This window comes from Rhynchophorus ferrugineus, unplaced genomic scaffold (assembly GCF_030347505.1).
Source record: "Rhynchophorus ferrugineus isolate W39M unplaced genomic scaffold, kcgeb_rfMv2 rfM4, whole genome shotgun sequence".
In the NCBI taxonomy this organism is placed as follows: Eukaryota; Metazoa; Arthropoda; class Insecta; order Coleoptera; family Curculionidae; genus Rhynchophorus; species Rhynchophorus ferrugineus.
Window position 1 is genome coordinate 45,136,164 of NW_027472583.1, and position 15,963 is coordinate 45,152,126.

General features: G+C 32.9%; 1 protein-coding gene across 5 annotated transcripts in view; it reads left to right on the forward strand.

Moving 5' to 3' along the window:
- Positions 1 to 15,963, forward strand: part of LOC143195991 (uncharacterized) — a 27,000-nt gene that overhangs the window by 4,920 nt on the left and 6,117 nt on the right. The window contains exons 2-3 of one of the 5 annotated variants that reach the window (XM_076403553.1): positions 6,296 to 8,890; positions 8,985 to 9,114. The exons of 1 other annotated variant lie outside the window; for it this stretch is intronic. In XM_076403553.1, coding sequence (XP_076259668.1) covers positions 6,311 to 8,890; positions 8,985 to 8,996 — 2,592 coding nt within the window. In that variant the 5' untranslated portion in view covers positions 6,296 to 6,310 and the 3' untranslated portion in view covers positions 8,997 to 9,114. Of the gene's footprint in view, positions 1 to 6,295; positions 9,372 to 11,747; positions 11,888 to 12,425; positions 12,564 to 15,963 lie in introns of those variants that run through there. 3 more of the 5 variants (XR_013005638.1, XR_013005636.1, XM_076403551.1) reach the window with 3 other exon arrangements.

The window sequence follows — 15,963 nt, forward strand, 5'->3', positions numbered from 1 at the left end:
CAATAAAAACCGCGGCGATGTGAAATTTACTAAAACAATGCCTTAAAACAACCTTTTGTCTGTTTATAACCCGTAATTATAGTATTTTGAATAATTTTGCGTACGTATGGCAACCGGACGACTTTGATAGGCTAGTTCGGTTTCACTTCGAACCTATCAGACTGCATTTTGTCTCTTTTTAACTATAATAAAATGAGAAAGAAAATATTGTCTGATTCTAAAACAATTTTACAAATTGCGGCAGGCAATACATGAAACATATTGATGACGCATATACAAATACAAACTTGGAATAGACTAATATAGATCGCTCGCTCGTCAACCGCGGTTTCACCAGCCGTTTCGGAACGGGACCCCCGAGGAATTAATGTATAATTTTCAACTAGAAGCGTTGCAAAGTCAAACTCTTGTGCGCATGTGGGGATTTTCCAGTACTAGACTTGTAATTTCTTATCCAAAGGGAACTTATTTGCATACGCGCCTGGCGGAAATCTAAAAAATGCCTTGTGTCCAAAACCGTGCCCGATGCAGCTACACTTATATACTGAATTAACATTATGTCAATTACTTTTTTCTAGTATAAATCTCATGTTAAATCCCTCTCTGTAACCCACTCATTAACTGGTCTTATTTAGAATGTTTACTATTTTAACACCATTGTTTTATTTAAGGCTTACGACATCAAAATGGAAGCCGCCGAGCGTTTCGTCCTGCGTCATTTGGATATAAAAATGAGACAAACAATATTCAGTTTAATTTCTATACTCAATAATATTCAGACGGTTGGAAAGATCATAACATTAGATATATATAAGAGCAATGTTCGTTTGACATTGTATTGATGGCCGAAAATGATAAAAAACACGTATTCGGTATATATTTGGAAGGACCTCATAAAATTGATCAGGAAAAAGTTGTCGTTCGACCATTCTTAGATAAGTATTTTCAGCGACTCAAGAACATGAAACCATTCCCATATAAATTTCAAGTTTACTTGGTTTCACAATTTCTCAACCCGGTGCATTGCATGTATACGGGAGTTCTTACTGACTCTTCTGATTTTATTGCAACCGAAAATACGATTTTCTGGGAGTTTATGGATTCAATCAAGACTAACATGAGTTATGATAATATACCAGAAGCAGAAGTAGCGGATTTTGATCTATTTCAAAGCCTCGTAAAGTTCATCAATTATGATACAATAAATTCATTACAATTTCCAGATCCCAAAATAGATAGTGATCTGGTGAATCCAATCAGAATGAATTTAGTTCTTCTCAATGCAAGTATGCAGCATTTTAACACTTGCAGTTCTAGTGAAATATTGAATATAGGTAAGAACTTAAAGTATCGGAAAACGTGTGAGGATCTCTCGGAACTCAACATCGAATTCATCAATCAGCTGCATGTTAACTTTATAGCAATTAAGAAAAAATTAAATATTCTTTATAATAAATCCATCTATAATATATGTATAGACACAGACTCTACGCTACTGACTGTCATGAAAATCTTAAAATATGTATCAAATAAAAAATTCATATTGTTGTCTGATAGACAGCTTAGATTTGAAAAGGTGTCAACAGAGGCTTTCGGTCTGCTTTTCAATGATAAAATAGATGTTTTAATCATAGAATACGATGGAGAGACAGAAACAGATAACCATCCATTATATTTAGATAGAGTACCATCTATGAAAACAGGTAAGATAGTACAAATATTTAATAGGCACAAGAACAAGACTCGTAAGAAATACCAGAAATTACTTAAAATTTATTTCCGACAATACATCATTTCAGGAATTGGATGAATCGACCAGGAAAAGTCTCTTAAATACTGAAATTATGTTTCAAGGCTATGTTATGGATCTAAAGGATATAGCTGACAATTTTGTTATAAACTATTGTATGAGTTCTAATGATTTGGAAAATATAATAGTGGGTTGGTGCCTTGCAATTGGAAAATTTATTAAATTTAACTTTATGGAGCACTACATTCAAAGGACATTAACAAGGCAAGTGATTCCTGATTATTTAATTGAAACCCAACTGACAAATTCCAGTTTAATGATTATTTTTAAGTCTGGAGACGCTTAATATAAATGAACGACTGAGTATAGATTCGAATATAGGAATCAGAGTAGTTTCTGATCGAGACACTGCCTTGGAAACTTTCGAAAAATATTGTGAACTAGTAACTGATGCAAATGTATATCTCATTGAGTATAAAAACGACTTATTGTTTTTGGAAGAATGTAAAACAATTGATTCGTCTACTGTAAATTGTCTGAGGAATGTTTCCCATGCCGAACAGATAAGTACGGAAAATTTGCTCTCACGAGAGAAGACAACTTTAATAATAGGGAATGCAGGATTGGGGAAATCGATATTTCTCAATGATTTAGCCATTCAACTGAAAAATGAATATCCCTACACCTGGGTGGTATATGTTAATCTAGGCAACGATAGCTCTTATAGGGACCACATTGACTTAATTATGAAGGATAACGTTGGCTTTGACAGCGATTTCGAAAACTGGGTTATCCAATTCTTAACCCCAATAGCAATCGATATTGATAATCCTGATAGCGTAGCCCACCATTTTGCGGAAGAACTATTCAAATTTGGAATGTATAATGACAGTAGGCGACACCAATGCCCCGATTATATATTCCTGTTTGATGCCTATGACGAGCTTGAAGAGAGACATCAAAACAAGGCTATCAGCTTATTTCGTTTTCTTATATCGAGAAACTTCACCTTATGGATCACGTCCAGGCCTCATAAAAAATCTTACCTGGAAAAAGAGTTACAAACATCTGCATTATATATAAATCTATTAACCGCAGAGCAAAAGAAAGAATATTTCAGTGCTCACCACGCTAATTCACTTAATAAGGTTCCTTATGAGGTATTTTACTCTCGAGTGGAGTCGACTATTTTACTTTTTGGAGACAGTAGCTCACAATTCGATGGATACCCTTTACATTTACAATTCCTCACTAATTTTAAGAAGTTTGATTTACTCCTTAATTTGATTCTTCGATTAATTTCCTACAAAATTAATTTATACGAGGAGAAAAATGAAACGGCAAAGATAAAGCTGATAAGCCAAGAAAGACAATTGCTACACGATTTTCATAGTAATCTTGCTTTGGCCAATTTTAGAGACATTACGCATCCGATATCATCACGCATGGCAGTTGATAAGTTCGCGATAGGTTTAGTGACACTAGAAAATGAGAAACTGTCGTTTATACATCCTTTGATAAAAGCCTATTTTGTTGCACGTTATGTAGCAAATACGTCAAACTTGCTGGGAACTATTCTAAGTGAAGAAAGGTGTCGTGATGTTAGATTCGTAATGAATTCAATGAATCTCAAGAATTTGAAATTGGAAAATATTGAATCAAAATCATTATGCAATATGTTCAAAGTTGCTAACATACCAGCTGTCATAAAGATGTTGACCGAAGAAAAAAATAAAAAGCTGGCAAAGTTGGTAGTTTCGGCATTTTTTGAATTTTATAAGAAAAGAGAAAGCTGTGATCCAAAATAGAAAGTAGGTGACGAGCTTGAGCTGGATTTTTTTAACAATAACACTGGATTTTCTCAAGTCGTGTCAATATTGTGTATCCATTATTAACTTTAATTATATATATATATATATATATATATATATATATATATATATATATATATATATATATATATATATATATAGACTTAATTTATATAGTTTAGAAAGCTTCGCAAAACAGTGATATACATTTTTCACATTAAAATCTCATTAATAGTTTAATAAAAATTAGACAGGCTGGGTAAGACTGGATGTATTCTGGGATGATTGGGCTTAATGTCGAGGACCGTGGTTCGGAGCCTACGTTAAGCTGTAGATCCAGTCACTAAAAAATCCAAGAGGCTGACGTGACTAAAAACAATATAACATTTAACACTATAAAAATTAAATATTTTGTGGATTTGAAAAATATAAATTGTTAAATTAATTTAATAAAAAAATATCTCTTTGTATATTTTTTATTATATTTTAAGGTACCCTTTCCTCTTTGTTATGTGTCTGGTTCCTATTTATTTTTAAAGATAGATGAGTTATTTATAATTTAGCCACTAAATAAAGTTTGCAACAAATTTAAATTAACACAGTTTTAGAGAAGCAAAAACATTATACCTTCACCATTTTTTTATTTTCTCTCACTTTAATGGACATTGTCATGATATTATTTGATTATGAGTTACGTAATTGAATAATTTATGTAAATTAATATAGTATGTTATAAGTTAGGACAAAAATTAACTAGAATATTTTCTAATAAATGACTCTAAAATGTAGACACTCTCAGATAAATCTCTAGACTATATATTCTGAGAAATTGAAAGAACCCGAATCTTGCCCCCGTTCGAGTACCACAAAATACCAGTAGAGAAGTTGGGTATTCCGAAAATCAACAACAACAAACAAGCGGATGAAGATATAGATGATCTGTGGTCGTTTCTTTAGGAGGAAGGTGTTATATTTTTCGACTGTTACCATACCTGGCTAGGAAAATTGTATATTCGAGAACGAGGCGGAGTGCTTATCTTGGGACTAAAATGGACATAGGGGTTTAATTTATGATCCAATAGATTTGCATGTGCAGTCGCATGTGCGCATGTGCAGTCCTAGCCAATAGAAACTTGTAAAGGCATGGATGGCGAGGTCTTTTACTGTCGTCTAGCTGCAACCAGCGTTATATAATACCTCCCTCCTAAGAAAGCCGGCCGCAGTGATGTACGTGATTATTGTTCTGTCTGGAAAGCTTGTAGTTGTAAAATTATTTTTCAATATATATTGTACTCTAGTCCATCAGTTTGCCTTTAAAGATTTTCGAAATGACATAGTTGCTTCCCAAAAGTCTATTGTATTGCTGTATGGAATGGTTATCAAAATTTTGATGACTCCATATTCTAATATGCTACGGTTCAGAGCTACTAAAATCCGCTTTTGGTGGCCGTTTACCCCGAACTGCAAGCTTGTGAATGGCACAGCCGCTTTTGGTGTGCTTACATATTGTACTCTGGTACATGTGCCAGCAGTCCACGAACTAGGGTTGATTTTCAAAGCTTGAATGTTTCCTACTTGGAATAGTTTATGGCTAGCGGCTGTAGAACACCTCAATCCAAATTTTGTAACCTTTCAGCTTCAACAATGATACATCTGCTCGAACTCCACTTAACTACACCAAGAAACCCTTCGAATAACTACAGAACCATTGCCAATCCAACATCAACGTGACTTCTTTTCATGATAATTAAATTTTTGAAGATAAAATTGATTGGTTGATTGATAAATGATGAATTCAAAAGAGAACAGCATTATAATCTCCCCGGACCTTGGGAAGAGTTTAGAATAAAACAACTATTAATTTACTTAAAAAATATGTTTCATTCAAGTAAAGAATAAGCGACTGGTTGAACGGCTATACAAAACGATACTAATAAAATATTTTTAACGAAAAAATTGAACCGACTTTAAAATATAAATAAGGAACTTACTATAAAAGTAACAAATAATAATTTTTTAACACAAAAAAAATCGTTTTAAAATAAAATATATACATAATAATGGTTGCAATAACTAAATAAAAATAAACAAAAAACCTTATCTACTACGCGTATTTTATATTCTACTATATACCCACAATTTAGCTTAATACCTACCGAAACCCATTTATTTATTTAAAATTATTATTATTTTAACTAAACACAAAAACAAATCTAATTTATTGCTCGGCACAGACTACAGTATATGATTAATTACCCACTATTACACTATTACCATTTATTACTATTACTCGTTATAAAATAAATATATTTTTAGAAAATTGGTAAATTGGTTACGATTGAAAAAAGAACAAATGAAATATTAGAAAGGGCTATAAAAAATGTAGTTATTGTATCGAGTCCCGGTAAACACGTATTCACTTAATTTTAGGTCCACCATAGTACGGATCTATTATGCAAATTTATATCGTCACTTAATTTACCTTAACAAAATATATATTTTCTTAAAGGTTTTCCTTCTAGAATTTGAAGCATATGAAAAAATGTGTCTTAATACTCGGAAGGTTGGAACTTAACTACATATTATGTGAGAAAAACATCGTATAACTCACACCAATATACCGAATTATGTACACTTTTACTATTATATATTTTATCTCTTATCTGTATCTATTGTTTTTCGTAAGAATATCTAACTTCTATTTATATAATTGTAATATCTTTTTTTTTTCAAGGATTACAACATCAAAATGAAAACAACAGAATGTCTTGCCCTTCGTTATCTGGATATACATATCAAGAAAAATGTGTTTAGTCTATATTCCATGGTTAAAAATATTCAAAAAATTGCCAACATCATCGCCTTGCAGATACACAAAGGAAAACGTGCGTACGATATGGTTCTATATGCTGAAAAGAATAATAAAAGATACGGTGTTTATATAGAATGTCTTCATTCGAATAAATATCATAATGAGACTGTGGATCTTCGATTATTTCTGGATAAATATTATCAAAGAGTAAAGACAATCGCCATCGACGCTCATAAGATTCTAATGTATTCAACAGTTACTTATAACTCGGATGATTGGCTGACTTTACAGAATCTTAATGAAGAAGATTTAAAAATTAATAACGATACAAGTTATTTAATATTGAACGAAACAGTCATCCAAAACTTGTTATTATTGTACAATCGTGAACCTAGGGTTGACAAAAAGCAATATACAGCATTTTTAGAAAAAATTCATTTTCTAAATTATGATATTTATAATGGTACACAAGAATCGTTACTATTCTTGGGCCCCAAAAGAGATCGTTTTTTAATGAATGCAAATAGAACGAATCTGATTGTTCTCCAGAATATAATAAAGCATTTCAAGATATATCATAATACCAATGTCAATAATTTTAATGAACAAATACATTTGAACAAAACATGTGAGGGTCTGTCAACATTTAACGTTAATTTTTTGAATCGATTAGATATTATGTACGGAAAGAGCATTCATGAAACGTGGGAACCAATTTTTAATGATCATTCTATACATGCTGTTTTTGTAGATACAAACTCGACCCTTCTCAGCGTCAAAAAAGTTGTCCAATTTATATCATATAAAGGATTAAGTTTTTTGTTATTGTCCGCTCAACAACTTAGAGTCAAAGATATATCAAAGAAAGCTTTTCAGTTACTGTTAAGTGGAAACGTAGAAATCTTAATAATAGAGATTGATCATGAAACAAAGAATAGTGATAATCCTTTATCTATGTCCACAGTGCAATCTATGAAAAAGGGAAAAATAATACATATATCCAGCACCAGGGACACTATCGTAGTCTATACGAGAAGAGTTCCTAAAAAATCAGACCAAAGGCATCTACAAAATACCAACAAGGACATCAAATATATTTCGGAGACAATAAAATTTAATGATTTCCATGAAACCACCAGGCAAAATATGCCGAGTGCCAAGATCATGTTTCAGGAGGTAGAAATGAACTTGGAAAATATTACAAACCTTGCTACTATAGAAATATATTTAAAAAACAAGGACTTGGAGGATCTAATCATTGGTTGGGATTTTCATGTTGGACGAGAAATAAAATTTTACTTCGATGGACCCGTGTATCTCCAAAGGACAATAAGAAGAAAAATTATTCCCGATAACATTTTTAAAACTCAATTGGCTAATTCCAGTCTAGTGATCATTTTTGGTGGCAATTTGCAGAAGCTAAATATACAGGAACAAAAAGATGCACATGTGAGCAGTGGAATTATTATGGCTTCCGATAGAGTAGAAGCACTGAATACTTTCCAAAGATATTGCAAACAACTAAATACCACACAGGTATATCTGGTAGAATATAAAAACGGCTTATTTTTTCTAGAAAATTGTAAAACGTTTGACATGAAAATTGTACATTATCTGGAGGACTTTCCGCATTCTGAAAATATCACTACAGACGATTTACTCTTAAGAAATCAAACAAATTTAATAATTGGAAACCCAGGGGTGGGAAAGTCGTGCTTCCTTAACCATTTGGCGATTCAATGTAAGAATAAAATTCCTAATTTTTGGATAGTGTATGTTAACTTGGGTAACAACAGCTCGTTTGTACAGCATATATTCAACATTATGGAAAAATACAACTTCAAAAGCGATATACAAAATTCTGTTGTTGAGTTATTGATGCCTATAGTCATCAGTAGTGATCCCGAAAATAAAGGATACCAATTTGCGAGAGAGCTCTTCAAATTGGGATTTGAACGTTCTGCTGATAAATGCAAATTCCCTAATTATATATTTCTATTTGATGCTTTCGATGAACTGATTGAGAAACACCAAAAGAAAGCGATCAGTTTATTTCGTTTTCTTATGTCCAAAAATTTCACCCTGTGGATCACGTCCAGATCTCATCACAAACGTCGTCTCGAAGAAGATCTAAAGACAGTGGCACTAAGTATAAATCCTTTACTTGCCAGCCAAAAGGACGAATACTTACAAAATTACTATAAATGGAGCTCTATTAAGATGTCTTATGAAGACTTTTACTTCCGAATGGAATCACTTCTTTTATATCTAGATAGTAATATTTCTGTGTTCACAGACTATCCCTTACACCTAGAGTTCCTCACTGTGTCTAATGGATCATTAAACGAACTTTATGATTTGCTAAAACGATATTTTCACTATAAATGCGATTTGTACTATCGCCAAAAAATACCACCAAAAGGATTCAGGGTGACCAAACAAGAAAACACCCTGTTAACACTTCATACAGATATTGCTTTGTCCATGTATGGTTTAATTTCGAAAGTACATTCTAAGGTAACACAAGATGAATTACTCAGGATTGGTTTAATGACATTAGAAGATAACAAATTAACATTCATACATGGTTTTTTAAAAGCTTGTTTTTTAGCGTCTTACGTAATTCGTAATAAAGACAGGGAATGGATAGGAAAGATTATAACCGAAGAGAAATATAAAATCGAGAGAGCCGTCTTAAATTCAACGACTGCTCTGAAGGAACACCTAATTGACACTAAATGTTGGACAATAACTCGCGTAGCTGGTGTTATTAAAAATTTGACCAATGAAGGATACAAAAACTTGGGAAAGTTGATAAACCAAAGTTTTTTTTGTCAAAAAATAGATCAAATAATTCAGTAACCTTGGATTTTGTTTTTATTGATATATAAACAAATAAAAAATAAAAGTGTAATCAGGGTAGTATTTTCGTATCTCCCTAATAGATTAATATTATCAGTTATTTATAAAAACAATTCATATATAAAGTTTTTTAAATATATTTTAAAGTCTCCTTTTACCAACTATGGGTTTATCTGGACTGGACCTACAGTTTAACGTGGGCTCCGAACCACGGTCCTCAGCATTAAGCCTACTGGTGAGTGACCAACTTATAAATTATCGCAGAAAACATTCGTTCTTACACAGCCTGGTTACTGGCATGGCTGGGATCATTTTCCTTGTTGGATTTTGCACTCTTGCAGAAAGAAGAGATATTTTCGGGTATCTCAATACTATGTCAGTTGTTGAAAACAGGCCAAAGATACTGAAAACTGGAACAGGCTATTTCGCCTCAAAAGAGAGGAAGTGAAAACTACTTTAAACTGCACCAACACTCTCTCAACTCCTTTACGCAAGCCCAACATAACCAGTTTTATACTATGGACAGACTTAAAGAAATGGACCATTTCGCTCAGGCTCTCTTAGAACACGGTTAGGTAGCGGTGCAATCATTAGAAACAGAAATGGGGTGATTTTCCTCAGATAAAATCTGGCACTCTCCGTGCACGACGTTACTTTTTAGCTGGGCTAACTTCTGATATATACTCATATGAGAGATGTACCTACTGCCTCTGATAATGGTCTCGAAAATGTGAATGGTATAGGGATTCAGTTTGTCTCAACTAGCTAATTTGAAACTATTGAATTAAAAAAGATACCTGTGTGAGAGAGAGAGGGGCTGAAACATTGCTTAGTTTTGAAAAATGAGTATTATTTCAAGAATAAACTAGAAAGGACACTAAAATTTAATCAGGATAATAAGTTCCAATAAAATGGTAAGAAATCAATTTATATACTGAAAGAACACAATAGTTGGACTGGAAAATAGGAGGGAAAATGTATAGATTTATTGCCTCCTTTTTGGTGACAGATGTTTTCGGGTCAGGGTGAATGGTGAATAATTTCATCGTCCTACCACCAGTCGAATGAAATACCTCAGAACTGCTGTATTAGTCCATTATTGTTTATCGTTGATATGAACTCAATAAATGAGGTTGTCCCTATCCACTTTAACCCTCGGCTTTATGCTGATGATGTGATTATATATCACAGGCGTACAGATCATAAGTATAGCCAGCGTCTCCTACAGAAATGCCTTAGTGAAATACCTATATGGTCTAAGCAAAATGGTCAGAAGTTCTCAGCCAAGAAGGCCGTAAATTTCCACTTTTGCAGACGGAGAAACTGCCGGCGGTTGACTAGATTAATAACAGATGGCAATGGATTTGACAAATCGGAGCATACATTCCTTGGTCTGGTATTTGATCATAGGCTAAATTGGCCGTCACAAACTATATCAAGGGAAAATGTTTATCAGACTTACGCTTACTTAAGACTCTCTCCAATCACTATCGAACATCACTAAGCAATATATACAAAGCATTGATAAGAAGTATGCTAGACTATGGAAGTCAGTACTAATCATCGCAACCCCCTCTTATGTAAAAAAACTAGACTAACTAAAATTATATTAGGACCATTCCGCAATAGCCCGGTTGAAAGCTTACGTTGTGAGACACAGAGCCCATCATTTGGCTCACGGAGAGAATTCTCACTTATGAATTACGCAAGCTTCCTTAGATTTCGCCCCGAATTAAGCCATTTCGTCTATTTCTTCTCTGAAAACAAAGAGAACATCTCCGCAACACAAAGGCATGCATGTCCGTCGTCCGTTTTTCGGAGAACTTGCAGTCGACTGAAGATTTTGCTAAGAGAAACAATCAGCCCCTCTATAAAAAACCGCTCTTCTGGCCGATCATTGTGGAGAAATATCCGAACCATGTTGGCATTTACAAAGATGGAAGGCAAAAAGCGCGAAGACTTCGCAGGTGCGGCATACACTTCAAGTCAGTTTAAGGCCTTCTATCTACAATACTCTATCTACCTATATATAAGCCCACCAATATTTATAATAACAGATTCAAAGAGTCCCACCCAAAGACAATCCACCCTCTGGTTATATATAATAGAGAGCTGCACGCAACTTTACAAGAGAACGGGGTTAGGATTACATATTTCTGAGTTCCCTCCCACCGGGGAATAACCGGAAATGAAAAAACCGACTTTGTGGCGACTAGGATAGAACAATCGACCAAACTAAGTGTGTTGTTTTTCAAGTATGACGCTAAAACACACATGAAAGCTCTCTTTAAACAATTTGATCAACTAAATTGGAACCTCCTTATGAGGAACAATAAGTTATGGGAGATCAAGAGGGTCTTTCGCCAGCTTCCATATCAATAATATTAATAGAATCAAATTGAGTATCCTCGCTCGTCTGCCGATAGGCCATTAAAGGACAAGGCCCACTCCTGTGTGACCAGTGTCATACTCAGCTGAGTGTCAGGCGCATCCTACTAGACTGTCAAATATACGGAGTTCTAAGGCAGCAACTCGGCATACCAAGATCATTGAAGCAACTGGTCCAACCTGAGCAACTAGACCTACTGATTGACTTTTTTACAGCCACGGACCTGCTCCAGCACTTATAACATTTACTGAGAAATGAGATATGTATGTCCTTTTACGCTTTAATTAATTTGTTATTTTAAATGTGTTCTCTTTAACTTATTTTATGTTTTATTTATACTATATATTTTTAATGTTATATTATGTGTTATGTATTTAGTGTATAGCATATTATATTTAAAATAAATACTACATTGTAACCTACCCTAGATAGCCCTAGAGGCTGATGGGCTGTAAAAAACAATAAAATAGAAATATATATACTTAAAGATCTAAAACCAATTCCATTTGTCATTTTATAATCGATAATAATAGGGAATCGAAAGTCTCTTTTGAATAAGGTTTTTCTCTTAGAGAGTCAGTTTTTAATAAAAGCAACCAAACATCACAGACTCATAGAAATATAAAGAAATGTCTTTCGTATTTATCTTTTCTAATCTGTATAAAATATTTTGAACAAAAAATTTAAAGTGATAAGTTAGTAGTAGTTAAAATAGTAATGTAAATAGGTAAATAGGTTTAGATAGGTGTTAGGCTAGTAGTAGTAGGTAGACTAAATAATGTTTTTTTATATCTTTTTAAGGTCTCCTTTTACCAACTGTGGGTTTATCCGGACAGGGCCTAAAGTTTAACGTGGGTTCCCAACCACGGTCCTCAGCATTAAGCGTACCGACTGGCGAGTGAACAACTTTAGAAATCATCCCAAAAGACATCCGGTCTTATCCAGCCTGGTTAGTGGCGTGACTGGGATCATTTTCCTTGTCGGATTTTACACTCGTGTCTAGAACAATCACAAATATAAATTTACGATCATGCCCCAGCAGCATTCGAACCCGGGGCTATCGCAACAGTAGGTGGACCGTCCTATCGCCTTTACCACTGCGCGACCAAACCGGCTTTTGTTTATTTTTATTTAGTTATTACAAATATTAGTATGTACATATTTTATTTTCAAATGTTTTTCGTCGGAATTTTTTTGTTAAAATATTTTATTTTTCTCTTTTTAGTATTAGATTTTATTGCAATAAATTACGCAGTTATTTTATTAAGTATTACAATGGATAGCCCAAAAACTACAGTGAGGAAAAATAGGAATAAAGAAGCAATGATTGAAAGTCTTCAGGCCCCGGGGTCCGCTACCTAGTTTGATTTGATAGCAGATTTGACAAATGTTCTAAAACTAAACTAACCAAAAAAACATTAAATTTCTGACCTCGCAGGGAATCGAACCCGCGGCTTCCGATTGGGAATTAAACGCTTTACCAATTACACCAATGAAGCAGTTGCCAGCAGCATTTCTACGAGGTCTTATGCAGTATAGGTAGTGCCTAAAAAGCAAACTGAATTGCTTTTACATTGAACGACTTCCGATTTTCCGTCAAATCAGCTCAGTAATATCATTATACCTAAATATCTGATTATTTTACATAAATATATGTAAAAACTTTCTACGTGCGTTTGAAATTTGAGCGTTTCCCTCGAGTTGGTGGAAGGAAAACAATGTTGTAAATTAAATACAATTTATTTGTAGACAAGACTTCTTTATTTAAATTAATAACATAAAAAAATATATGACTTTAAATATATTAAATCGGTACGTTATTGTGAAATGAATTATGAGTTACATGGAAATGATTTACTAAGTCTTATGCCTGGTTTTGGATAATACTGACAAACAGGAATTCTATTGTTTTTGATTCTTCATTAATTTTCCATACTTCTTTTGTTTTGTGATATTCCACTGCTTCTGGTTCAATTTTTTAGTAATTCTTTCTGGTTAACTCTTCAGTGATTCTTTCTTGTCATCTCTTCAGTAATTCTTTTATTTTCAACATCATTAATTATCAGTTCTTGTAACTATTTAGTAATTGTGCTACAATTCTTTTTTTTTTCTTTCTTCCGTATAATTCTGAAGTTCTTCTTACTTGCAAATATTTTATTAATTTCCGATGCACCGTGTTCGATCGTCTAAGCTCCTTCCTCGGGTTCTTGGTGGTGGTGGACAACGCTGGTCCAAGAAACCCTTTTCTGTACCCCGATTTGTTCGGGATAGGAACGACTCTTCCAGCTAGGAACTTCCCACGCCGGTAGAACACGTGCGTTTCGGACTCTTAAGGAATTGTCGAGTATTCCACGATCTCTGATCTTCTTGATGTTTATGGATATAATCATGATAAGGTATAACTTCTGCCACGCTTCGTCTGATTTTGGTACTTGAACCTGTATTACCTGAAACACTAGACAACGAGCCGATGAGATATTCCTTTCTTGGTTGGCATATTATCACCAGGCATTCGATAACATGCGATATTGTATTTTGTCTCAAGTCATAATTCTTTTCCCATGTCATAAATATTATGAAAAATAGTTAAGTGGTCTAATAACTTTCAATTAATTTCAATACAATTTTCGTAAAATGAAAATTAAATGACTTCCTTAAATATAAATAACTAAAATTGTCTCACAACACTAAAAGAATGTTCTAACTGCTTTTGGTACTCTATAGCTCGTAAATAATCCTTAATTAATTTGAAATTAAGATGATCATTTAGGTGTAGCTACAGAAACTAGTATAGCTTATAATATAGTCAATGCACTTGTAATATTTTGGACAGAAGGAGTTAAATTTCTTATCATAATCCAATTGAGTGTTTCTACCACATATTACGTCATATTTTTATCGCAGTTGTGTAGAAAGTTCTGTTCCGTCTATATCTTTATCATTTCGATATTGTTGGCTAAAGCTTCAATTTTTATAACAAAATTAAATTGGTCTTGATCAGAATACTTGCCAAAATCTTCTATATTTTACAAACATCTAAAAATATTAGAATGAAAAATGTAAAGCACTCTAAAGAAAAAAATTCTCTTTCATGTTAATTATGGGTTTTTAAATGGCTAATCTTTATTTTCCTAAGAAAATTGTATTTTTTTTATTTTTCGTAATCTTAAAATATCTATTTCCTAGCATGTTAATTGTTAATTATTCTTAATTCCCTTGTGTTTAAGAGCTGGTTATGAAACCCCTTATCTAAATTACATTTCATTAAAAATGCATTCAGGCTGTTCAAACTTGAACACGCAAACCTGAATTTTTTGTGTTTGCAAATTGTTTTGTTGCATAAATTCATAATATTATATTTTATTAACTAGAGTCATAGCCAAATGCCTTGTACTATTATGGAAATTTATTCCAGACAAAATTTCGTAAACAACATCGTAAATTGTACAACTGTAATTATTGCACCATGTTAATTCTTTGATGTCTAAGAACATCTTACTCGACCTTTTATCTAAATGATAATCCGTTAAAAAGACGTAGACAGGTTGTTCAAACTTTTGTAAGGCTGAAATAATTTTTTTGTTTGAATAATTTTGATAACAATATCAACTTTAATAGTATTGTGTGCCACAAGATTAACCTACAAATAAACTCACAATTTTTAATTTTATTAACAAGGGCAACAGCCTAATTCTGACATTTATATCAAACAAAATTTCATAAAGAGTACCTTACCTTTATCTTAAAAATTAAAATATTGTAAGATGTATAATACAGACCTGTTCAACCGATCCAAAGTATATATTATCAAATTTAATAAACTCATCTGTTAAATATAGTCCATTCAAAGTTTTTTTAGTAATGCGGCGTGAATATTTGTGACGTCGAAACATTTCAATGTTGCCGTATCAACTCTGAGTTTTAATTCAGTTTGGCTTCGATATAAAAGAAAATTCTAAGCTAAATAAAACAATTGAACAAACATTTTATCAAATATAATTTATTTTAACATTATAGTACATCTAATACATATAATATCGAATGCCTTAAAACTATAATTAAATACACAGGTATAATAGTTTTCCATCAATTTTTATTGTCTTGCCAAGAGTGCCACCAACCATTTCGAAATATTCAAGTTTCTTATATTATTTTATGCCTTTAATTGAATTCTTTTTAAGGTAATGTCTGGAAATTCCATTAAATCTCCACGAGGGTTATCTTTACACCGTTTAAATCTTATGCCCTGTAAGAGTGTATGAAAGGGTGTCTTACATCCCTCAAAAAGCCGCATGTCCCTAATTCTTTTATGTATACTTTCCAGACAAATAATTTTATT